Below are 26,732 nucleotides of genomic sequence, written 5' to 3'. Positions count from 1 at the left end.
CGGCCTCGACAGAAGGTGTGAATGTTCACCAATTTACTGGCCATTGACAACAAGTATAAAAGATGGGCCCCCATAAACCCGCGTGGCCCGTTTGGCCCACTTGACCCTACGGTCGCATAAATTATGCATAATCATCAGCAAGCATATCGAGAGCGTTCAGAGTTATATGGAATTATGGACGTTATGTATCGTTATAGTTATGACACAAGATTTCGCAAATATGTAAATGCTCTTTACTTTTTTTAGTATATTTTTAATTAATGGGTTATCTCAAAAATTACAACTGATACAAAGAAAACTGCATTCACCAATAAAGCTGTATGCATAGCCTTCAAGATGAACGCTGTAATGTTTTACGCAATTATTGTAAGCCTGTTATTGATAAAAATACTGTATTACACTAATACTAAGTTACAAATGCTAAGGTTGAATAATTGTAGCTAAACTTTAATTTATAGCGAAAGCTGGCTTACTCGACGTTTTGTTTCAATTTTTATTTTGCACCTTAAAGGATAGGTAGATTTATTTTTACTTGCGAGAGAACACCTGCATGACAGTTGGAAGAAATGAATAAGCACCTATTTCTGTTTTTATTTATTCAGCTCCGTATATCTTTAAATCAAATTAAAAAGTTGCAAAAAACGCTCCATGAACCGAATCGTAACAAACTCAATTATTTACGTTAGATAAACTGTTAGGTGACTAAAAAAGAATAAAACTCCCTAATTCATTTTATCTCTGCAAAATCTCCGAACTTTCCCCCAAAAAGTTTTTTATGCATAATCGCATGACAAATAAGTTTAATCGTGTAACGAGTATTAAGGTCTAAGTTCGTGTAACAGGGCATTACATGCGCGTTCTAATGTCCCATTGAAAATGATTAGAACGAACGTTAGATTCTATAAAGCGATGTTATCAGACGCAGGTGCAGTTTTGCATACATTTACCTACTAAAGCCGTGCTTAAACATAATGTTAATACTTACAAGTACAAAAAGATCCATTAACCCACATACTGAAGACTAAACAGTCGGCTGACAATTGATCCGGTGATTGGCATTTTTTTTTTAAAGAAAATCCTGATTCCAATCAAAGTTTTCATTCGCTCTGATAAGCTTTGGTTTCCTAGGAAAGCGGTGCCGTCATATAGCGGCCGTAATACAGCGGTGAATGACGTCACCAGAACGTTGTCTATGTAAACAAAATGGGGCGGTTTCCTAGAGAGCGGTAACTGACGCCGTAACTTCAAAAAGCGGTGCCGCCATTTGCATGACGGCCGTCTTGACGGTGTCAGATAGTTTGGTGAACGTTTTATTGAAAGCGGTGAAACTTTTTTAATACGTATTTGTGTTTTTTTTTTTCGGAACAACGTCAAAAATTTGTTACAACTCTTGGAGCAGCGAGGACGACGAAATTTTAATAGATTTCGTTCGTAACCACGAAGCAATATATAATATAAAAAGTAAAGATTATAGAAAAAGTCAACTAAAACAGAATTGGTGTCGTGAAATTTGAGAAATATTAAATAAAACAGGTTAGTAAGTATGATACAACTAACAAAAAGTTTATGACGGTGTGTTAAAACGGCCGTGGAACTTTCCACATGTCATCACCGTAAAGACGACCGTGTATTTGCGTCCGTAATATGACGGTCGCTATATGACGGCACCGCTTTCCTAGGAAACCCAAGCTATACCGGCTATATACCTGATCTTTGCATTACCTTACCATTTATTTTCGTAATGATTTCTCAGGCCAAACAAACGGTCGACCGACTAAAAGTTCGCAGTGTGTGGCTGCTCTCAACTGTATTCAACAAAGCTTACAAACTTATCGTCGAATAAAATAAATCAAAACTTCGTAAACCTTTTTCGTGCGGATTTGAGAACACGGTATTCTGGTAAATTAAGCCTGTTATAATTTATGAAAATTATTTGTAGGTACAAAGTAATTAGAAGGCTTTCGATGAGAAATTATTAATTAATTTTAAACTATTTTTGTATTCAATATGTTTGGAAGAGGAATTTACACTTCTCGTCTTTGAGCTTTGTTTATTAAAGGAAAGTGCGATTTTATTAATAGCATATGGACAATACTTACTCATATTAAAAATGAGTAAGTATTAAGCTGGATGCGAGAAGCCGAAAATAGATCTCAGTGGCGTGCACTTGGAGAGGCCTATGTCCAGCAGTGGACTGCGATAGGCTGATGATGATGATGATGATATTAAAAATGTGAATGGAACTTTGGCTGTCTCGCTTTCACACCAAATCTACTGAACCGATTCAGATCTAATTTGGTACACTTATATTCTAGAGCCTGAGAAACTACATAGGCTAATTTCTATCCTGGTGCAGGAAGGCTCGGGACGTTTTTAGAACTGCGTCTTACATATTTGAGGGCCACCGAAAATTACATATATGTAGCTTGCGAATCTTTATCCAATACCTAACTTGTTAAATCAAGGTACAATATAAAGAAGGCGTAAGAAACCTTCAAAACTAAAATGTTAATTAAAAAAATAAAAAGGCTTCTAATTTCCTGAGTTTCTCTCATAAACAAGAGGTGGGCGGCGCACTTTTCATTTTAATTAAAAACTGCTAAATTGTGCTCAGCCTCGGCTTCTTTTCATTCAATAATGAGTCACGCTGTGAATAATGGAGCGTACACACCGGTGCATACTAAATGTACTGTTTGCTTACTCGACTTGTTATGCGTTCATATTTATTAACACCTGTTTAATTTATGAGAAAGGTGAAGGTAAAGAAACTTGAGTATATGTTTGATATTGAATATTATGTAGCTTCTTTCTTATCTATACTAATATTATAAAGCTGAAGAGTTTGTTTGTTTGTTTGTTTGAACGCGCTAATCTCAAGAACTACTGGATCGATTTGAAAATTGTTTCAGTGTTAGATAGCACATTTATGGAGGAAGGCTATAGGCTACTTTTTATCCGGGTTCGTGCCGTGGTTCCTACGGGATGCGGGTGAAACCGCTGACAGAAGCTAGTGTTTTTCTATAATTTATACCTAAATAACATCTTTCTTAGGTAATTAAACTAGAAAACCGCCGGTCTGTTGATTTGTCACAAGCGATTTCCGAGGAAGAGGATAAGGAAATATTCTTCGAAACACTATTAAGTATCCTATTTTTCAGTTAAATACATCTCCTTTTCCTCCAAGGAGTGCGGTCGTACACTGCTTGCACAGAATTCGGGTCAGCAGCAAGTAGGACACCGCGTTGATGTGGTCACTGTAACGTAGTGTAGTGCAACTTTGAAGTGCTCGCCTCTAACAATGGCTATTGAGTCCGACAGATATCAAGAGAATGGTTGATATATCACAAATGAGAACTGTTTACTTCAACGCGTATATTTTTATGTTAGAAAAAATATAATTTAAACTTAATATTATTCGTGAAATTCATTTGGTCACTCATCAGTCTCAGAACCAGTCTTCCCAAGAGGTATTGGGTTGCCGAGTAACTGGTTTGAGGAGATTAGATAGGCAGTCGTTCCTTGTAAAACACTGGTACTCAGCTGCATCCGACAATACAGAAAACCGAACATAGTCGGGAAAAGACTAAAAAGCCATTAAATGCAGTTTATGAGCAATATTAAAAGAACAATAGTTTTGAATCCTGTGCCTGGTTTCTGAGCACCTTCATCGGTGGTTTATCAATAAAGTTTGTCTATTAATTTTCCGGTGAAAATGCTGTAACTAAGCAATTAACAAAAACTGTGTTAACAAAACAATTATTTTGTAGTTTGGATGATGCTGAAAGGTTGTCATGTACCTATTCATTTATTTACTTTGATAATAACGCTGGCCCGTGGTTATACACCTACATACGTACATAAATGTTTTTTAAAACAAGACCAATGTGTTCGTTTCGCCTCCAAAGGAAACTTTTACTAGAAAGAGTGATACCTTAATTCTTATAGTCTATATTTTTTTTCAACGTGCACTGTTCAATACGATTCTTCTAGCAATGTTTGCAATGTGAGCTACACTTATGCTTAGGAACAGTTCTCTTACACGCCATAAAGTAAGACAACGCTTTTATGGCTAAAACGCTCTTTTGTCGAGTGCCACTTACTTTGCAGGACTAGACTTGGCGCGTCTATGTAGCAATTTTTATAAAGTTAACAGAAGAAGTAAAACATTTTACAAAAGCAGATGCATTAGGATAACTAGAAGCGATACCTATTTGATATCGACTCCGTCTCGTTTTATCTGCGGTCCTTATAATACATTTTCATAATATTCTAGGTCTATAGCCCTAGCGGAGCCCTACACACTACGGGCGTCACTAAACTAGGCTATTTAACGAATGGAAACCACTGGATACTGTTTGAGTTTAAGTTTATTGCAAAGAAAACACGGTAATACAAACGAAACAGTACAGTTGGACAACAACCACGAATGTTACAAAACTAACTAATGAACTAAACCCTGAGTTGAAACAATGGGGCGAGCGTATTCAACTACATGACGAGACTCAAGCGAGGCGCATCCGACGCGCACTCGCGGCACACGCTTCTTGCTCACTGTCGGCGTGAGCGGCTGCGCGATGTCGCGTCCCCTTCCACGCGCCCTCTTGCGGCGCGTGTAACTAACTAACAGGGCGGCAAACTACTTGCGCGACATACAGCCACACGCTATACACTCCCCCTCGAGCTCATGAGAACGTCCCCGCTCATGAACTCGCACAAAGGAAACACTACATACAGGACAAACATGTTTTCGAGGGCGTCCTCTCTGCCGTTTCTGCACTACGGGACGAGGAGGCGTAACATCCCGAGAATGAAAACGAGTTAGTTCTGATATGTGAAACTTACCTAAAACTTCCTCAGATGAATCTAAATTACCTATAAGATACGCTGTAGGGCTAACTCTCTTCACAACAACGTAAGGACCATCTCTCTTAGGAACAAACTTAGAAGTAATGTTCTTGGCTGCGTTGCTCAGAACATGCGACTTTAATAGTACCTGATCACCTACCTCGAAGACTTCACCTGGTCTTTTGGATTTATCGGCACATTCCTTACGTCGATCCTGTTGTGCTTCGACCCTCTCTCTGACAGCGATAAACGAATTCACAAACCTTTTCAAATAAGGTGTAATCTGAGGAACAAAATTATCCTTACTGAGCACGGACCTAATATCGTGGTGCATTTCGACTGGCGAACGAAGTTCCCTAGCGAACATAAGGTATGCGGGGGTTACTCCAGTAGTACCACAAACTGCCGAATTCATGGCGAACCTTATCGCGGGAAGATGCTGAGGCCACGATGAATGGTCAGACTCAACTAAACGAGACAAATGAAACTTCAAGTCTCTATTCTTACGCTCAGCTGGGTTAGCTGACGGATGGTATAATGGTAACAACTCTTGACCAATACCTAAAACATACATACATTGCTGCATTACAGCAGAAACGAACTGAACGCCATTGTCCGAAACAATGCGTCTTGGCAGTCCATAACGGAGGAAATACTCTTCAATCAAAGTACGAGCACACGCCTCGGAAGTAGCATCCTTCAGAGCGTAAAGCTCGGTCCAACGCGTCGCAGTGTCTTCGACCAACAAAATCCACCTTTCCCCATTTTCTCCCGGAGGAAGTGGACCAAACAAGTCTACGGCTAACACCTCTCCCCTCTGATGGAGAACAGGAGTCTGTAACAAGCCGGACGGTTTCGTGTTTGAAGACTTATAACGTTGACAGGCAGCACAACTCTTGACATACTCTGTTATAGCTCTATGCATGCCTGGGAAATAAAAACTCTTAGCGACCTTGGCATAAGTTCTATCAACTCCGTGATGACCAGCGATGTCAGAATCATGACACTCTTTTAAAATTTCAGGACGCAGAGAAACCGGGACAACCAGTTGCGGCTCTTCACTATCTACATCCGGATTATACCTATACAATACGCCTTGCTGCATAAAATAACCTCTCTCTGACCAACGCTTCATACCTACAGAATCAGCATCAGAAGTGTCCTCTAATTCACTAACAATTTTCTTGAGTTCCAGATCCTCGAGTTGCGCGCAACGGAGATCAGCCGGACTACGAGCAGGTAAGTCAACGACGATGGAACAGACACCACACTGATCTTTATTTTCTTCTTTACAGGTTGGTCGACTAAGTGTATCAGCAATAACATTGGCCTTTCCAGGCGTATACTGAAACTGAATATTAAAGCTCTGAAGCTTAAGAGCCCAGCGAACGAGCCTACCTGAAGGCGACTTTAGGGTAAGGAGCCACTTTAACGGCTGATGGTCGCTACCTATAATGACCTCATGACCTTCAATATAACCCCTAAAACGTTCGACGGCCCACACCACAGCAAGAGCCTCACGCTCGGTGGTGCTGTAATTCCTTTCAGCTGCATTAAGCAGACGGCTAGCATATTCAATAGGGCGTTCTTCTTTACCTTCGCCCTGTAACAACACAGCTCCTAAGGCATAATTGCTAGCATCAGTCCTTAACACAAACGGCTTGCTATAATCTGCCTGAATAAGAATCGGTGTTGAGGAGAGACGAACCTTGAGCTCCTCAAAGGCACGAGCCTGGTCTGAACCCCATGACCACGGCTGATTCTTCTTTAGCAAGCGTGTTAACGGCTCAGCAACAGCAGAAAAACTAGGCACAAACTTTCTAAACCATGAACAAGTCTGAAGAAAAGTTCTTAAGTGCCGAAGCGAAGACGGTGCTGCCATATCCAAAACAGCACGAACCTTTTCATCATCAGGAGACACACCATCCTGAGTGATAACGTGACCAAGGTATTTTACCTTCTCACGTGCGAAGACACATTTCTCCCTATTGGCGCGCAGTTTAAACATACGCAGTCTATCAAAAACGGCGCGCAAATCTGATATATGCTTCTCAAAGCCCTCAGAAATCAGAAGGAGATCATCTTGATATGCTAGAAGGGTAACGTCCTTAAGACTGGCACCGGAACGAAATCTATCAATTAGACGCTGGAAGGTAGACGGAGCGTTCTTGAGCCCGAACGGCATGCGATTAAATCGATACGAACCGAATGGCGTTAAAAATGCTGTCTTATCCCTATCCTGTTCACGTACACTCACTTGCCAAAATCCACTTCGCATATCAAGCGTACTCATAAAACAATTCTTTTTCGTTGACTGTACAAGCTCGTCTATCAAAGGCATCGGATAGACATCGGACTTTGTTACCGCATTGAGCTTCCTATAGTCGACACAGAAACGAACCTTACCATTTGCCTTCGGAACAAGTAGCGCTGGGGAACCCCACGCGGACTCACACTCCTCGACTATGCCATCTGCCAACATCTTATCGAGCTCCACTCGCATAATGTCCTTTTTGGCAGGAGATTTCATTTTCATTTCCTGAAAGTTTTAAATCGATTCAAAATGCGAGCACAAGATATCGGCAACTGTTAAAGTTTTAAATCGGACTACTTAGTAATAACCGAACTACGGTATAACGGCCTTTCTTTGTAGTTTGATGAAAATTAGTGTTACCGAAATGCTCATAAGAAAAGTTACAATCCATATTTTTTATTTCATTTTGTGTGAAACAAAGCAAAGAACTTATAACGTAGGATGACTTATGACGTTTCATTCTAGAAGTAATTCACTAATTTCATACAGCGAAAAAATAAAGTGAAACATTTCGATGCAAGTACCTATATACATAAATAACTCTACCTTACACCGACCTCGGGTCAAAATCAATCAGTATATAGGTACATACATCTTTCAAAACGTAATATAAAGTCCTCACACAAGGCATACCTTCAAAGGTATTATTAATACTTACACATAAGGTCCAAAAACCCCATAACCAGGAAAACGTGACTTATTGCGAGGAAAACTAACTCGCAGTCCCTTTACGACTGTTATTGCTATGAATATGAGTTGGCACCTCGTCGATCACAGATGGAGGTACCTTGTTGACCCCATTCGGCAAGGCTTAATGGTCAACGTAACTGTGGCTTGATTGACCCAAACTTTAAGCTTAAGTGATTTATGAATGAGTTCTATTGAGATGAATGGTGTGATTAAATGTAGGGTGTTATTTACAGTTTTGTTGTCTTTTGTAGCTGTTTAAGTTAAAGTATGATAATTTTGAAGAATAAGAAAACTATACCTACTTATTTGTGGAGAAGTTTTGCTATAACGATCCTATTCGCACCTTATGCTCAAAGAAATAAGTATTTCTTACAAAAAAGTTAAACTAAATTGAGTCTTATACCTAAAGACAAAAGTCTTCAATCAGTGCGTCCTACCTGTACATGACTTACGGAGCCGAAACGTGGACGCTGTCGGTACGGCTGGTCCACAAGTTTAAAGTCGCTCAGCGGGCTATGGAAAGAGCTATGCTTGGCATTTCTCTGAAGGATCGCATCATAAATGAGGTAATCCGTCAGAGAACCAAAGTCATCGACATAGCCCACCGAATCAGCAAGCTGAAGTGGGCTGGCCATATTAGCCGAAGAACCGATAACCGTTGGGGTAAACGAGTTCTAGAGTGGAGACCACGCTTCGGCAAACGTAGTGTAGGACGTCCTCAGGCACGGTGGAGTGATGACTTGCGCAAGACGGCTGGCAGGAGCTGGATGCGAGCAGCCGAAAATCGATCTCAGTGGCGTGCACTTGGAGAGGCCTATATCCAGCAGTGGACTGCTATAGGCTGATGATGAGTCTTATACCTGAGTAATCTTCTTGAAGGCGGGTTAATGTTACGCTCATGATACGACGAGAACAAGAACCTCGCGAGGTTTAGTACGTACCGTCAAAGATTAGTAACAAGTTTTTGCTGAATTCCGAATACAGGTGTTAGGTGTGTTTGTACTACTCGACTAAGCTAATAGGTTCCTATAATATATCAGGAGCAAAATCGAAAATTGAATGCTCTGTGAGTGAATAATGTACAGTCATTATCATTTACATCGAACTCAGCAAATCCTAGTGCAAGCGACAGGCGAGATAGCTGTAATAAAGGAGAGATACGGCTAATTCAACGTGAGCCGTTTAAGCCAACCTAAACCACTTTATTAAACAAAAATTTAAGCCGTCTTTGCTGTACATACCAACGTTTTGATTAAATATTATCTTCATTTATATTCGTTCCTGAATATCTAGTTCTTTATATGAATGTTTTTGTGCCGGAGTCCAGTGAATAGAAGCCGTCCCTCGTGCGAGCGAGCTAATAATAGTTAAAGGCCAAGAGGCTTCGATCCTGATATAAATATATTTTACATTGGTATTTTATTAAATACCAAGCACTGTACAGAGTTACCAAATTATATCCGGGACCAAGCAGCCAATTTAGAAGTACCTTACCTAATCATTTTTGTTATGTGCCTGAAAAGATTACTTCTGCTATTAACTCTTCAATAGATATAGATAGAAGAGAACGGAACAAGCCACTCTTTGGTACTAGGCAAACCCCCTGTAGAAAAAGCCTTTATTTATCCGCGTCTATGAAATGTACCTCACAAATTAGCAAAAAAGTCTGATTGTCAATTACCATAATTAACGTGTTATCATTTGTTCCAGGGTAAGCGTGCCAGGGTACGCGGGCGGTCTGTCAGCATCGCTGCCAGGCGGCGGTGGCATGACAGGCGCTGCCTGGGAGCGACTTGGCGCTGAGCTCGTGCTCTCAGCCCTGGTAGCGGCAGCACACTTCGCGGCCATGGAGCGAAGATGGACTGGATCTGCGCCTGCACTCCTTGGAGCGGCTTACTGCGCTGCTAGCTTTGTTTCTGTTAGTATCATTAATGACTTATTAAAATAAAAGGGAGATTGTCGAATTTTTGGTAGGAAATCATAAACTATACGAACCTTCACGATGTGTAGCATGACGGAGAGTCAGACTCTTACTGGCTAAAATCCACCATGTTTCTTCTAGAGCCTTTGTGTAGGTACCAGGGCCACAGTAACTCTTTTGAATAATCCCGCAGCTCCGAGGAGATTGCCTTCGGTTTGTCGATTGATAGGACTGTAAAATTAATTTAGTGCGTACTTACGTAAATGAGAATTTATTCTACATTTAACAGCAAAATATCCAACAAATCTGGTGTCAGGTACGCTTGCTACACGCAAAGCTGCATTGTTTGCCGTCTCGCTATTATGTGCAATGTATTACTGCGAGCTACCTGCCTTTTGTGAGCACCATCCTTAAGGACAGCTGTGTGCTACCCATCTGTCCGCTCCGAACAAAGTGTGTACGAGAAAAAATAACTACCTACGCAATATCTTCAATATACCCATTGAAATGTTTTTGCGAATGGTCTTCTCGTATTGTGAGACGATCAAACTGGATGATATTTTTCATTGAAATGTCCTATGAGATGTCAAAGTGATTATACTTCAGAATGGATGATCGTAATTCTGAAAGCATACACTATTACGGAGTCATGTGAAACCTAGTCTATACATATAATAAATCTGTAGAAAAGTAATTTTTGTACATTGAAGAAATTGACAAAAAAAATAGCCAGCATTTTAAAGGATAACTAACAGAACCCATTTCCATCATTTTTGTCATTTTTGTCTGTTTGTCTGTTTATCTGTTTGTTTGTTCGCGATTCACGTAAAATCTACGAATTAAATGCAGATAATGCTTATATACAAAAACTCTACGTAACTTGGGGTATTACTTAGTTTTTGTTTCATCGAAATCGATTCACTCTATCAAAAGATATGATTAATTTTGTGAATTCAAGATGTAAAATATTACGACACGCAATCTATTTGTCAAAACTGTACATTTGAATGTTGTACTTATATTAGTTGATCGGCCTATTATTAATCTTTACACAGAAAATCACACCTTTATAAGTAACATCGGAAGAAAAAAAAAATATGAAAATTTTGTTTAGCCAAGGTTAAAGTAGCTCCATCTGTGGTAAATAAAATACATCATCAATTTGTCAAAGGAGCGAGGTGGTAAATGACAATATTACCATACATTCTTTATAGAGGATTATTATTTCAACAGATGGAGTTGTGTATTTTCCGTAATTCACCATATTTTAACACGAAGTGTAATTTTTCGATAGACATTTCAATAGTGTTTGTCAGTTTGCCGTGCCACATCAAAATCCAACTATAATTATTACCTTGATGAAAGGAAAATTAATGGTTCACGGCCAAATTTAAAACGGTGCCATCTAAATTATTTTTTGAACATTATGTCAAAAATGATGACTTTAGTGGAACAATTAATTATCATTTAAAGTTACAGATTGAGTTCATATCAGGATTTTTTCATAAACATAGTTTAGCTTATCTTCCACTAATGTGGTGGCCTTAAAACAAATTACTTTGGGTGAGTAGTATTAAGTAGACCTCAATTATTTTTTCTGATGCAAAATATGTAAACTTAATCCTAGAAGAAATGAGGATCTATCTCTCGCAAGCGCTGCTAAGCGTGAGGTAGGTAATGTTTGGATTTTGTAGCTTTAAAAACAAGCCCAGATACAAAGTGCAGACAAGAAATGGGAGCTTTCTCGATTTAATACCATACACACATAAAATGCTTTATGCGTCTGAAAACGTACAAATTACGCGCCGCATACCAGAGACATGCTTACTTTCAACTTCTGATCGCAAATACACTGTTCACGATTACGAACAGTCTCAGTAAGGCCCGAGCCAAGTCTAAAAAAACACCTTTTATATAAAACTACGTTTGATGTCATTTAATCACAAAGACAGAATTGTTCTCTGTTGCAAATCCTATCCACCTATATCCTATCCTAATCCAGAATGCATTGCAGGTGTGCATTGCACAAAAATCAATGGTATCCTATTCGAGAAGTCAAAAGACTTGACCTGCTGACGTCAGCTTCTGCGCTAAGCAAGTGTTCTTAATAGTACCATCAGAATTACATTCATCGTTGAATGAGGTGATTAAATTTTCAGAAACCACAATAACAGTAGGAGCCAAAGCGTATGATCGCTTCATAGATCTCTGATTGGCCCCAGGTGACCAAGTCAGGTCTGATTTGTTTGTTCATCAGATCTTTGAAAGTGTTTCGGTGGATACTTACTGTCGTCCTGTTTACGTGTGACACAAAATATGGTATATAAACGTCCTCCGCAATAGCGAAATTTTCCCGGTGTGCGGTAGTGACGCACAGTATACAACACTTATGTTTCTTTTGATTTGCTGGCTCCACCAAGAAATGGCAAATTGCGAGCGTACATTTTGAAAATCTTGGCAAAACTGCAGGTTTCAAGTACGAACACATGAAGTGGACTCGCACAGATACGTACATTTTGCCTATTCGTGAACTCATGCAAACATTTCGGTGGAGTCCCGGCTTAGGCCACCACATTAGGCGTGCGCGATCCTCGGGCGTGTGAGTAGCGCGGGCGCCGCGCGTGCGTCGCGAGCGCGTTGCGTGAGCGTCGCGTTTTGCTGCCCTGCGGCATTTGCAGCGCGCTCGCTCCGCGCACGCGCCGCTCTCCTTGACGTTTAACTGCTAAGGCGTTTAGCGGGCGGCGGGGATAGCGGGCGAAGGGGTAAGAACGCAACTCGAGCGCCGCGTGCTCGCCGCGAGCGCGTCGCTTGCACTCTTCACACATGCCGCAGGGCAGCAAAACGCGACGTTCACGCAGCGCGCTCGCGACACTCACACGCCCGAGGATCACGCACGCCTAATGTGGGGTCAGCCTTACCATAGTGAGTAAGTGCACAGAAAATCCCCGTCATCAAGTGTTTCTCCCCAGTAGTGAAACTATCCTACCCTATGCGCCTGCTGATGATGATGACTCATTTTATCATCCATCCAGCTATTCCCCAACTATGTTGGTGTTGGCTTCCAGTCACCGACTCTGTTCGAGTACCAATATTTTGCTTGGAGCGACTACCTATCTACCTATCTTCAATCCAGTCAACTACACAAGACGATATCCATGGTAAGACTGACAGACTTTCTGGCTTCTGATTAGTCGCAGCAGCTGCAGAAAATGTACAAATGACAGCTTTGTCAGACTCAAAGCATATAGACATAGATTATAGCTGTTTCCTGTGAAAATTACTTACGCACCATACGTAATAATTTTCCAAATTGGCTGACTAGATCCAGAGATATTCACAACGTCACAAACTTTACTTCTTTTGTTTAGATAAATGGTCACATCCACAACACAACCTTGATCAATGAATCTATGCGACTGCTAAGTGCTAATCCTAATTATACTGTCACGTGAAAGAATGCACCTACGGGATAAGTAGTATTTTGACTATTCTATATTGCCCACGCAGACGAAGTTGCGGGCAACAGCTAGTATAAAATAAGCGTGTTAAAAACACAGCCAAGTTCGATTATTGAAGTATTTTTTGTTCGGTTTCCAATACCAGACCACTTTCAGCTATATTTAACACTGCATACTAATTGTATGTCCGTCTTAATTACAGATGCCATCCCTGAACCCGGCACGGTCACTAGGCCCGTCATTCGTGCTGTCTCGCTGGGAGAGCCACTGGGTGTGCTGGGTCGGCGGACTAGGCGGCGGTGTAGCTTCAGCTCTGTTGCACGAATGGGGAGGCCGACGAGCTCGCACCGGTTCATCACGTGCCTCATCTCCTCGAGACCTGGATGAGCTCGACAAGCCGGCGTTCCCGACTCATCATCACTATCGTCACGCGCCCACGTATTGTGCCGCAGCGCCGCGCCCCGACACCGCTGAACCGCTGTACTCTGGCACCAAGTCGCTATACTGCCGCTCGCCGCCACCTGCTCGCCATGGCTTGCACAGGTAATTTCCTTCAGTTTTTCATTTTCTTTTGAATCAAGTACTACATATTGACAATGCTTCAATTTACTTATTTGAAAAATTATTTAATTGTTGGAAAGCTATGCTCTTTTCGATGGGCATAGGCTATACTTTATCCCAGTACAAGCAGTAATTCCCACATAACGCGGGAGAAACCGCAATAAAACAGCTAGTATTATTAATGACAAGATCGATGTGTTGCAGGTCTCAGTCGGTGTACAGCAAGGGCAGTTCTGCGACGAGCGGTGCGGCAAGCAGTGCGGCGGCGCCGGCGGGCGCGGGCGGACTGACGGCGGCGGCGTCGCTGGTGCTGCGCCCGCCCGCGCACGCGCACGCGCACCACGCGCTCGCGCACAACCAGAACGCGCACAACGCGCAGCGCGACCCGCCCTATGGCACCGCTAACGGAATACGACCTGGACCTGCTGGTAACTTTTATACTTTTACTTATTATTTTTCGTTATATAGTTATAGCCTTTTCCTATGTTAGGATCGACTCCCAGTTGCACCGTCTGCAGCTGGATACCATACCACTGTTTTATATTTTATAGAGCAGACTGGGTATCATTCGTTAGACTGGTCGTCAAACTTGCTGCCTTCTTACTAATCTTAACGACGAATACACTTGGACGGGTCGACGGACCGACCGCTCTAAGCGTTGCTTTAATTACTCTCCCTATGTGTCTGTTATTTATCGATGTTAAAATAATTTGCAGGAGCAGCAGTAAGCGAGCGGCGCGAGTCAGTGTACAGCGGCAGCGTGGGCGGCGCGAGTGCGAGCGCGAGCGGCAGCAGCGCGGCGCGGCGCGAGGACGCGTGCGGCACGTACTCGCGCGCGCCGCACTACCGCGCGCACGCGCCGCTCGCCGACCACTACTAGCGACGCGCCGAGCAGCACAACATCGCGCTGCTCTTCGACGTCTGAGCTCCTCCAACGCACGAGTGATACTGAGCTCACTACAGTGCAAGCCTGCTAGAGAGGACTTCTTTACCACGGTATAGACAGAGACCTGAGTGCCTAGTGCGAGTTTTGCAAGTCAACTTTTCGATGCGAAGATTATCATAAAACCATTTAATCACGTAGCACAAATCTTAGAATTGTTTATTTAATAAAGACTGTCATCGGCACTTGGTCGCGCTCTCTTTTGCGAGTATAAACGTTATCAACCGACAAAATGAATGAAGATGTACTATCTAAATCATGTGACGTAGCGTACGACTCTTTATTTCAATAGAGTTATAATTACGTATCGAGTGCGAACGCTCACAAAATTCGGAATCAGCACTCCTTTCTCATCCGGACATAGATAAGTTATTCAATAAATAAATAGGTGCGTGCTAAAATGTACCTCGATAACTAGAAATATATTGTGCGACTATTCATACCGAAGTGTACTAAACTAAATGGTACTTTAATAGCAATACAAACATACACGTTCAATGTTCATGTTATTAAATGTTCTTAATCTTTCTATTCAATCTAATATTATCAATTTATGTAGCTAGTAACTTGTGTCTGTATCTGTACCTTCTACAACAAATGTATATACCGAAGTAACTCTGAGATTGAATATCAGGTTATGTGACAAATACTCAATTCTAGAAATACTACCTACTAAATAATTCCGTATATGCGTAGGTACGGGCCCTACAATAAAGTGAGCAAAATCAAACGAAAAGCATATGGGGTACTTACTTAACTACCCAAGAAAAAATAACATATTTAAATTCTGTTCATATAAATGAAACTACTATTATATGTCTAAGGCAGCCTACGTTTAAAGGTAGGCTTTTAAATAATATAAAATATATATGTAAAAGGAACACTTGTTTGGCTAAGCGGACCAAATCATTGCCAAATATGAGTTAGTTTTTAACAAAGTCTTTCATTATTAATACTAAATAGGTATAAAGTGCCATAAATACTAACATTTTACTTCCATTTCCACGTTGTTGTAAAAGTACTATTAACTAGAAATGTTAAAAGACTTAATAGCTTACTTAAGGATCGTATATTTAGATGTAAATATTTAACTGTATAAATAGGTAAATTTCAAATAATATTGCCAAAAGGAAGAGACATTTATCTTGTAAGAGTAACGGGTTTTATTCATTGTAAAATATTTTCTAATATAAACCCATGTATTGTAACAAGTTTCTGAAGATAATATAGTTGTAAGATGTTTTATTAGGTTCTGGTTTCGTAGAATTAAATGTGAGCGCCGCGCGAACTTGGCGGTCTCACTTCCGTGCGCCTAGACCGATTAAACTCCATGACGACACACTTTATTGTAAAATTTATAAAATACACTTTACTAAATATTGTACTAAAATTGAATACATTTATTATTACTGTGTAATACAGGTCTACTGCAAATTTTGTAAATAATTTTGAAATAAATTCACTTGAAGTTATGTGTGAGTTTTTTTTTCCATTCCTGAACTTTTGATAGACAACCTCAAGAGAAAAGCCTTGTGCCAGAATAAATTTAAAGACATCAAACATTTTATATGAAAAAAAAAATGATTGCTTCTTGTTTATTATATTTCTGCATAAAAGTACATTATATTTGTTTATAATTTTTTAAATAATTAATTTAATATTGCCAGCTTTAGATTATTGTTACACCATTGAGCTTATATTTTGTAAAAGTATTCCCGTATTGCATCATAATACCGTCATACAAGTGTGTTGCGAAACATTATAACGATTGATTTCGCAACAATTTCATAGTTAACAGCGAGCTTACTGCAACAATTACTTTATAATTGAAATCAAGTTTTATAATGGAACTATTTGCATTTAAAAATGTCGTGTAATTTAATATCATAGGTAGGTAAGCAAGCATCTAGGTACATGATATATTTTCATATCTCTTTTTGACATAAAATGATAAAAATAAAAACAGTAAATCCACAATAACGTTTTTAAATCACGTTTTCCAAATAAATTCTTGGAAACATGTCCAATTGTGTGTTAGTTTAGCCTGACCATCACGATTATCGTGGAAAGTCCCGATTAACGTAATCGGGGTTACCATAAATTAAATTACATTTCTACCATTCGCTTTGAAATAATTTCTACCATTACATATTATATTGTACATTTTCTTATTAAACCGGTTTATGTATCTAAAAAAAATATGTTTATAAAAAAGAACATTATTTTTATCTAAACACTATTAAAGTGGTTTTTTGAAAGTTTGTTTTTTTGTCAGGGTAACATGACTAAATCGATAGAGATAAAGTTTGGTATGAAGTATAAACCTTGAAGACAATCATTCACTTTTAATTCAGGTACAGGAAGAAATAATTTCTTACCCTCAGGACGCGGGTGCGAACGTAAGCGACAGCTACTCAGAAATATGTACATAAATTAATACCAGTTGCAATGGGCGACAACAATAGTTGCGTTCTTTTCGTTAGCATAATAAATTGTGAGTCAATTAATAGATAATAATTAACACTGTGCATAGCCACTCATAAAGTATTACATATAGTAAAATTAATAGAAAAAAGACAAAATGTTTTCATTCTCTAACAAAATCTTATTTCCTACCATTTCAGTAAAAAGACATTTAAGTGACAACACTGCTCAATGCAAAATGTACGCTATCATACATTGTTCTATTTTTATACGACTCAATTCGCAATGTTTAATGCGATAAGTCGCAAGCGTTCAATGAGGAAAACAGACTTTATGTTTTAGAACACTAGATTCAAAATGCTTTATATTAATTGTGGAACATAATAATATGTTATGTTGGTACCCGACTGCGAATTTTACTGGACTGATCCTCCACCCAAATAATATTCACTTTGATTCGCCTGAGTAACGGAGTAGTGGTGTTCGTGATTAAACTTAGTGGTGCAATTAATATTAAATTATAATTTTATTTTATTTAAAGTGAGTAAGTACCTTTGTTTCTACTTACTTTGACTAATAAATATTACGAGTTAAAATGGCCACTGTCATTATAAGATCGATCGATCAGTCGATGTTGTAGATTTGTTATTTCCTTTGTCTTTTAAATGGATTAATTTATGAATTAAATAATAACTTCCGTAAAACTCCGTAAATAGACTGGGCTTCATAACTAAATTATTAAATTCTCTTCACTGTTAAGTTTTTCCTAACTTGAAACACTATTCTGTTACCTTAACTCTGTAAACTTTTAAACATTAGGTAAATGCGTGAACAAAAGCCTTAAATTCTTTTTTTTAATTATCCTTTGTTCATTTTATGATCTATCATTTAAATATTAATTTAATGCAAATGGCCAATGTGTTGAAATCTGACGGTCACATCGTTTGTTTTGCCGGTGCCATAGAGATAATGCAACTGAAATTAGAGTGTAGATAAAGAAATAAATACTTAGGTATTAAGTACAATGATTATACATTCAATATTAGGTAAATAATATCGTTTTAAATATTGGTTCGATTGGTCGTCTACCTGAGATAAGATAAACGCACTGTAATTCAGTCGAGTTTTGTGTTTACGGTAACGTCTGCAAGCGTGGGCTCGTTCGATACAATTTATGTATCTACAAGCAAGATATATCTACATATGTAACTATGAGTAGTTTTTATGACTTCGGGTGGGAAAAAGTAATATCGGGTGTGTCACTGTATATTAGGTCTCTGATTAGGTCGTTAGTAAAACTGAAAAATATCCGAGCTTTGTCAGCCATGTTTTTTTGACGTCAGCTCAGGGGCCCGATTCTCCTAAGTTAATAATGACAAAATCGAATAGAAATCGAATCGCAATATGATCGCAATAGCAGTTTTAACTATATCGCGCATTCTGCTACTAATAAATGACCAATCGTATTCGATTGACATTTGATTGGTGTGCGATTGGTCTGCTATATTGGTAATTTTGGTCATCATTACAATCATTTTGCAATCGTAAATCATTTGCAGACAAAATGATTCATTATTGAATGACAGAAAAGGATAAAAACGTTTATTTCAAAGAAAAAATAGCGGAATGCCACATACGCTTCAATCGTAATCGAGTCGGGATTACTCGGGATTGGATCTCAGTCGAATCGGGCCGAACGTGAATCGTATGTCGCTTAAGTAAAATTAGGAGAATCGAGCCCCAGCTTGAAACAAAAGAAAGGCCCTTGGATCGTTATGGTTACGTTAATCTTTAGTCTTTAGTTATATCTTTTTATATAAACTACAACTAGGTATGTAAAATATGTATGGCTGTCTGTCTGTCTCTAGTGGTCATTGTAAGTATAAGGAAAACGGTAAAGATTCGGTACATCTGCCGGTCGGCAAGGGTTATCTATATATATGAATGAACCTAGGCTCAGTGCGAACATGGTATTCCCCAATTGATAATTGAACGCATCGGATGACAAATGAATATATAAAAATTAATACCACTTTTCGTCGTAATTTTATAACTCAAGAATAGTCTTACCTATCCCTAGGCTTTTTTTTTATCGACGACAAAAATCATCAAATGACAAACAGCGGGAGGGGCTGTTTGTTAGCAGCGGAGTTTGTTAGAGGGAGTGTCAGACTCTTACTGACTAAAAACCGTCGTGGTCCGTCGTAGGCCTTTTATGTACCAGGGCCGCGGTAACTCTTGTATAATCCCGCAGCCCCGGCAGGCCTTGGCCCTGCTGGGCCCAATCCCGCTGGGGTTGTCTATTAACTAGACATGAGCGATGAGCCACCCGAACTCACTGCTCACAGACCCACGCCTACGGTGGCCGGGAGTCGTCTCGCGACATCCGCGCGCCCGTTGTGTCTACATTGGTGGTCCAGCGCGGCGCGCGGCTGGGATGAGAGGTGCGAACTCTCTGTCGTTCATGAGATTGCGCCGGGAGCTCTGCTGCGCGACAATTTGCCGCGGCAACGGGGTTTCCCTCACGCCAACCAAATTTTTAGGCTTTGTTCGGACTATTTAGTACTTAGATGGTTGATGTGAAGTTTGCACAAAATCGGTCGAGCGGTTCCTTCATTTAACACTTTTTTTTAACAAAATGGTGGACTTTATACGTATCGAAGCACGTTCCGCGGACCACTAGTACTATATGTACCTAGGTATGTATATGATATACTAACCTCCCCACTCAGAGACATTTAATGGTTACTTAAGCCATTCCTTAGTGAAGGATTTGTATGACATTCCGTCACTAAGGAGTGACTTAAGTCATCATTAAATGTCTCTGAGTGGGGAGGTAAGTCACCTCCCCACTCAGAGTCATTTAATGGTTACTTAAGCCATTCCTTAGTGAAGGATTTGTATGACATTCCGTCACTAAGGAGTGACTTAATTAATAATTAAACGACTCTGAGTGTGGCAGTCAGTATCATTCAGTATTTTTAAGAATGGCTTGTAGCATAAGTAGCACACTGATTAGAACCTATTCTAATAAAGCAGGTTTCCTACTATTTTGAAAATGCATTAATACATAGGTAGATATGTTCATGTTTCCCATCGATCGACGGAAACTGAAACAACTAAGTAGGTACCTAGGTACTTAATTTGCGCATTTGATAAAAACGAGGTAGCATAGACTAGTTCATTAATAGGACTTAATTAACTACATTACAAGGAAAACGTCATAAAACTAAAACAATTGAAGACTTCTTTGATTAATTTGATTTTCCGCGTTGATAGTTCTCTGCTTGTACCGGTGAGCACATACGCAGCAACTAAGCCCATCAATACAGAGTTACAATAGGTATAGACAATACAGACGGGTTGAACTGGCATCGGATACCCATAGTCTAGCGTTGTTACAGCATAAAGAACAATGAGTGGCGGCATGAACATGAACAGCAGCGAGGGTCTGCAGGTTGTGAAGCTGGGGCAGGGGGCCGCGCCCTTCGAGCTGGACGTGGAAGCGCTGCAGCGAGTGCTGCTGCGGCCCGAAGTGCGCCACCTGCCCGTGGCCCTGGTCAGCGTGGCCGGCGCCTACCGCGGCGGCAAGTCCTTCATGCTCGACTTCTTCCTCAGATATCTCAACGCGGATGTAAGTGTACCCTCAAGCATAGACTTAATACACAAACGTTATTAGATAGTTACGTCTATGCTCTCAAGTTACTGGTGTCTCTCGAAAGTCCTCTCTGTTGTGTCGCAAGCAATAGTCTTGCGACAAGCCTATATCTCTCAGTGGCTTTTAAATCACACGGTAGCAACAGTCTTAAACTTTACAATATCCATTTTTGAGAACATGATTAGTAAATAAAAAAAAAGTAATCCACCTGCCTCGGGAACAGGGCCCATCATCATCATCAGCCTATCGCAGTCCACTGCTGGACATAGGCCTCTCCAAGTGCACGCCACTGAGATCGATTTTCAGCTTCTCGCATCCAGCTCCTGCCAGCCGTCTTGCGCAAGTCATCACTCCACCGTGAACAGGGCCCGGGGCCCGATTATCCTAAGTTAATAATGTAAAAATCGAATAGCAATATGATCGCAATAGCAGTTTTAACCATATCGGGCATTCTGCTACTAATAAAAGACCAATCGTATTCGATTGACATTTGATTTGTGTGCGATTGGTCTGCTATTTTGGTGATTTTGGTCTATACGGTAGTTTGCTGTACAATAATTTTGCAATCGTAATCATTTGCAGACAAAATGATTCATTATTGAATGACAGAAAAGGATAAAAACGTTTATTTCAAAGAAAAAATAGCGGAATTATGCCACATACGCTTCAATCGTAATCGAGTCGGGATTGGATCTCAGTCGAATCGAGAATCGTATGTCGCTTAAGTAAAATTAGGAGTATCGGGCCCCTGGTCATAGCGTGGATCTCAATATTCTTACGCGATAAGCTAATTTTAACCATCCACATAATATGAAAGATCGGAGAGGTCATCAAAGTTAAACCGTCGTGGTTCTTGGTTTATTTATCCAAAAATATTTCCTCTTTATATGTATATTATATTTTTAATAGACGCATTTGATGTTAGCGTGATAGACAGCTGAGCGGTGAATGGCTGGGAGCAGAAGACGATCCGTTGAGTGGGTTCCACTGGAGAGGCGGTTGTGAACGGGACACCACTGGCATCCATCTGTGGCCACACCCCGTCATCACCACCCTAGATTCCACCGGGGAGAAGGTAGGTATATCAACTTTACTGCACAATAACTTCCACTATTTTTATACTACCTACTGTAAATGATCTTGCTGATTCTTCTCCGTGAAGACCTCTCTGTAGTGCAGTTTCATAAAAACCCTTGGCTTTGACTTACTACTAAGTCGGGCCCTGTCTTACGGCTAAAGGTTTAATTGAACTCATCTATTGCAGGTGGCTGTGCTTCTAATGGACACGCAAGGCACCTTCGACTCGGAGACTACAATCGGTCAGAATTCTACCATTTTCGCCTTATCGACTCTCATCTCGTCCGTGCAAATCTACAACCTTTCCGGCAACATTAGGGAAGACGATCTACAGCACCTGCAGGTGAAAAAAGCATGCCTAATAATAAGTTAGGGTTTATCATGGGAAACGACTCAAAGATTTCTTTCAAGTACGGATTCTGTGTAAAAAAGTATTAGCAATTCCATATAAAGAAGGGTATAATTTCGCGTCATAATTCCCTCGTATATTTCCAGCTGTTCACAGAATACGGCCGGCTCGCGTGCGAGGGCCAGGAGAAGGCGTTCCAGAACCTCACCTTCCTCGTGAGAGACTGGATGAGCGAGTTCGAACATCCTCACGGCTACAGCGGAGGAGAGCAACTGCTCAGGAAAAGACTTCAGGTTTTTACAATTCTCTATTGAAGTTATTTTTGTAATCATAGATTGTAGCCCAAATAAGCAATTTATTACAAAAACCAAAAAGGTACCTTGGTACTAAACACACAGACTGTGACTTGTGACTTCTCTTTCTGATATATTATAGCGGGATAGGAGGAAAAGGGAAGGACAGCCAATTCTCACTGTGCGGCCGCGGAAGAATGAGATGTAAGAAAAGATGCGTTCGGAGAAACTTGCGCGAGCACAAACCTTGTCCTAGTTGTCCTGTTTAGGAGACTGTCCAAAGTAATTAGTTCATCAATGCGGCATAATCATAATATTTCAAACAACTTACCCCGTTTTTCCTGTATAATTAATAAATAAGAGGGTAAGCTAAGTACTCCATTTGAAAACGTTTCGTTCGTATTTAAGAAGCATTTGAAGAAGTATTAAATACAATCATTTATCGTCTGATATCTGCGTGTCAGTCCATCACGCTATGAGTATTGCAACCATCCTCATCTTCATCGGAATCTCATTCTTCTTTAACAATGATGTGTATGTTGGCAGTCAAAGCCGAATCAGAAAGCAGAGTTACGGGAAGTGCGCGCACACATCTGTTCATGCTTCGATCAGATGAAGTGCTTCCTGATGCCGCACCCGGGGCTCAGCGTCGCCAACCAGACCTTCACTGGCTGTCTGAGAGGTATATGCTAAAAAATATCGACAGCTTATTATTTATTATTAACTTCCACAGGAACTAACCATGCGTGGTAGGTACTCGTGTGTTTAGGATGTAAATGAACAGCTTTGGTAAAAACGAATGAGCTTCCTTTCTGCTTGAACATGAAGATCTACTCCTGAAAATAGCTTCTATAATTGTGCATATTATTCTTGCAGACTTGACAGAAAAGTTCCGACTAGCCCTATTGGAGTTTGTGCCTTCACTGTTCGATCCTCGAAACCTGACACCCAAGCTGGTGAACGGCGAGCGGGTCACGGTTCAGGACTTGGTCGACTACTTCCAGAAGTACGTCGATATCTTTAACAGCGATGAGGTTCCTGAGGCCGTCACTATTTTTAAGGTAGGTAAATGACAGTATATTTTTGCCTTATGTATGTGTTAATTCCGTATTTGGATACATTTTTTGCGCTAAAAGTAAATGCTACAAGCAGTTCCTTAATGAGCCGTGTATGTGATCAGGCGACGGCGGCAGCGTGCCTGGCGGCGTGCGTGCGGGCGGCGCGCGAGGTGTACGAGGCGCGCATGTCGCAGCGCGTGCGCGACGCCGCCAGCCTGCCGCCCGCGCTGCTCGCGCGCTGCCACGCCGCCGCGCGCCTGCACGCAACGCAGCACTACCACGACAAGAAGAAGCTCGGCTCGCAGGACGACATCGACCACCATTACGAACAACTCAACAGGGTAAACTCAACAAACCTAAGCACATTACAAATATCTATAACTTCCTCTGGGTGTTTTTCACACGACTTGTTCGACATTGGCAGGAGCTGGAAGCCACCCTATCAGTTTACATGTGGAAAAACGAGGCCAAGTTGCGAGAAACTGTGGCACAAGCTAAGCAAGCGTACGATGCTGCCATGAGCCGCGTGTGCGGAGAGGCGGCGCGGGTGTGCCTGCACCCGCTCGACCTCGAGCGTCTGCACGCCGACGCGCTAGCAGCCGCGCTCGCAATCTTCGACGCCGCCAGACAAGTGGCGGATGACGTCGAAGACGAGCAAAGGACGGAATTAGAGCGGGTAAGACATTCATCGATTCACAACTTGCTGCACTTGTATCTAACTAGCCGTACGAGTATAATCAACCTAACCCACGATATTCTAGAATTTTGAAGAGCAACTGAAGCAGTTGCGTACAATCAACGAGCACAACAACGACAACGCGGTGTCGCTTGCGCTGGAGGGGTACGTGTCGCGCATGCGCGGCGCGGCGGGCGCGGCGGGCGCGGGCGGGCTGAGCGCGGCCGAGCTGCGCGCGCAGCACGACGCGGCGGCGGCGCGGGCGCGCGAACACTTCGCCGAGCTCAGGAACGCTGCCACGGACCACAAGCAAGACCCGTACCTACAGCGACTGCGTGAAGTACGTTAATGCACGAGTTTCCAGACTTTCTTGCCACTCTTTTTTCATAGGACATTCTGGCCAATAGGCCCCATTATTGACTTTTCTATTTGTATACCCAATTATTTTAGCCACTTTATTTTTGAGGTTAGGAAACAAATGGGTCCCAATCCCAATATTTACCAGATCTAGACTCACAGACTCACAACAAAATCCATTCGATACCTATATTTGCAGGAAATCGAGCGTAGCTTTGTGGAAGTCCAAAAGGCGAATGAGAACAACAACCTGATGGCCGTGGTCGCCGTAGAGAGCGCGTACCGGGACCTGGTGATGGCGGAGTGGGGCCCGCCCACGTGCTGCATGCACCCGCGCGCGCTGCTCGAGCTGCACGAGCGCGTCGTGCCGCAGGCCATGGCGCAGATCCTCGACAACAGACTCCACACAGATGACGACGGCTTCAGGGAAATGTTGCAAGAGGCAAGTACCTACGCTCAGCAGTTCACTTTTCAAGTTCCTTCTTATTTCATAAAATATTCGACCTTTTTTTATGATGGCAAAAATCATCCAATGAATCCCGCTGTGGGTTAGCAGCGGTGAGGGAGTGTCAGACTCTTACTGACTAAAAACCGTCGTGTTCCGTCGTAGGCCTTTTATGTACCAGGGCCGCGGTAACTCTTTCGAACAATCCCGCAGCCCCGGCAATAATAATAATATGACCCCTGCGTAGTAGGGTTAAAGGTAGGCATATATTAGTGAGCAAAAGCATTCATAACCTAAGCGTATTAACAGAAGCTGAGTAGCCGCTACGCTGAACTAAAGAGCAACAACGAGTACAACAACAGGAGGGCGGTTGAGCAGGCTCTGGCGGTGTACACGCAGAAGATGGACAAGGCGACGCAGCCGTCGCTGGCGTCGGTGCTCGTCGCGCCCTTCATCGTCAAGCTGCTGGCCGTGCTGCCGGCGCGGCACGACGAGTACCGCGACCTCGCGCGGCGACACTTCCGCAACATGCGCCGCGGACCTGACTACGGTGATGACTGCTATTATGATAGGCTCAACGAGGTAAGCCTGACGCCTATTTAATTTCCTACCTACTTATAATATAGTTAAAAAAAAGCACGCTAGTCATCTATTGTCATCAGAACTCGGAGCGATGCAAAATTTCATCCTAAGTAATCAAAGACCGGGAAGTGGGTCAAATTAAGATTCTTATACCCGTTTTCACCAACAATCTCTTAACGTTTTCCTAACTAAGTGCCACTTAGAATAAGTGCTCCCGCAGTAATAAAGGTTATAAGGGACACTTAAACTATGGTGAAAACGGAATTCTTATTAAGTGGTCCCTAAATGCACTTAGGGGATCCCTTAGGTATTTGTTCGTGAAAATGGGCATAAGATTTTCTAACACATATAGTTAGTTACCAGTGAAGCTAATTAATATAAGCGTTCATTACATTTTACTCAAAACATAAACTAGATTATCTTTTATTTGCAGGAAATTGAAGCAGCTTTTGAAGTTTACAGCAATCCTACGAACTCTATCATGAGAGAAATCGGCTTCCAGCGATAGTAGGTGCCTAAATAATTATCCATAAATATCGCGACACTCACGCACGGTCGGTTTCATGAAAATGTCGTCAATTGGGATCTGAAAGTTTTGTGCACAGATGTCTGATGCCGTTGGAAGGATATTAAAACATAAAACATTAAGAAGACTGTAACGACATAGACATATTTTACTTTTACGATAAGATTTTGTATTTTCCAAATTATGCATGTCACTCAATAAAATTATATTTTGTACTTTTAAAATTCGTTCATTTTATTTACTTACTGCATTTAGATTTATTCTGTTAATAGGGTAAATCCCTCAAAAGTTATGTCCATCACCATATCATCACTAGGTCTCCACTATTTTGTAATGTCGTATGTTCAGGCTTACAATTTTCGAGTTGCCTTCAATTTCTCCGGGATCCCATCAGGTCAGATCCTGATAATTAGGGGATCATTTAAGGCCTGTGAGGGTGATCGTTTGAGTTTCGAATTTGACAAATTCAGTTCTTTGTTCAAGAATGCCTGAACTGAATATGTCAAATTCAGTTCAGGCATGTTCAATCAAGTACCGCCAATAACGTAATTGGTA

The 26,732-nt window shown here is 41.2% G+C and overlaps 2 protein-coding genes across 6 annotated transcripts in view; both read left to right on the top strand.

Moving 5' to 3' along the window:
- Nucleotides 1-16,204, top strand: part of LOC124631731 (neurogenic protein big brain) — a 67,924-nt gene extending 51,720 nt beyond the window's left edge. For 2 of the 4 annotated variants that reach the window (XM_047166327.1, XM_047166318.1), the window contains exons 3-6: nt 9,560-9,767; nt 13,431-13,771; nt 13,994-14,217; nt 14,506-16,204. In XM_047166327.1, coding sequence (XP_047022283.1) covers nt 9,560-9,767; nt 13,431-13,771; nt 13,994-14,217; nt 14,506-14,669 — 937 coding nt within the window. In that variant the 3' untranslated portion in view covers nt 14,670-16,204. Of the gene's footprint in view, nt 1-9,559; nt 9,768-13,430; nt 13,772-13,978; nt 14,218-14,505 lie in introns of all 4 variants that reach the window. The other 2 variants (XM_047166310.1, XM_047166302.1) reach the window with 1 other exon arrangement.
- A 1,345-nt stretch (nt 16,205-17,549) lies between these two features.
- On the top strand, nt 17,550-26,401 carry LOC124632489 (atlastin-2-like). Of its 2 annotated transcripts, none has more exons than XM_047167348.1 (13): nt 17,550-17,700; nt 20,561-20,790; nt 21,740-21,889; nt 22,079-22,234; nt 22,387-22,533; nt 23,080-23,215; nt 23,410-23,594; nt 23,714-23,932; nt 24,016-24,267; nt 24,353-24,607; nt 24,824-25,066; nt 25,379-25,651; nt 26,085-26,401. In XM_047167348.1, exons 2-13 carry the CDS (start codon nt 20,572-20,574, stop codon nt 26,157-26,159), a joined length of 2,310 nt encoding a protein of 769 aa, XP_047023304.1. In that variant the 5' UTR covers nt 17,550-17,700; nt 20,561-20,571; the 3' UTR covers nt 26,160-26,401. The 2 variants fall into 2 exon arrangements, with proteins under 2 accessions (XP_047023304.1, XP_047023312.1); XM_047167356.1 differs by having other exon boundaries at nt 17,580-17,696.
- The last annotated feature ends 331 nt before the right edge of the window (nt 26,402-26,732 follow it).

The sequence above is a fragment of the Helicoverpa zea genome, chromosome 1, assembly GCF_022581195.2.
Source record: "Helicoverpa zea isolate HzStark_Cry1AcR chromosome 1, ilHelZeax1.1, whole genome shotgun sequence".
Taxonomy (NCBI): domain Eukaryota; kingdom Metazoa; phylum Arthropoda; class Insecta; order Lepidoptera; family Noctuidae; genus Helicoverpa; species Helicoverpa zea.
The sequence above is the reverse complement of the archived record's forward strand: the minus strand, read 5'-3'. Positions and strand labels throughout refer to the sequence as shown.

What these genes read in the sequence shown, in the direction of transcription:
- LOC124632489 (XM_047167348.1), top strand. Translation starts at nt 20,572, where the DNA reads ATGAGTGGCGGCATGAACATGAACAGCAGCGAGGGTCTGCAGGTTGTG. An exon ending in ATTACGAACAACTCAACAGG is followed by an intron (nt 23,933 to 24,015) that starts GTAAACTCAACA and finishes CGACATTGGCAG; the next exon opens with GAGCTGGAAGCCACCCTATC. An exon ending in AAAGGACGGAATTAGAGCGG is followed by an intron (nt 24,268 to 24,352) that starts GTAAGACATTCA and finishes ACGATATTCTAG; the next exon opens with AATTTTGAAGAGCAACTGAA.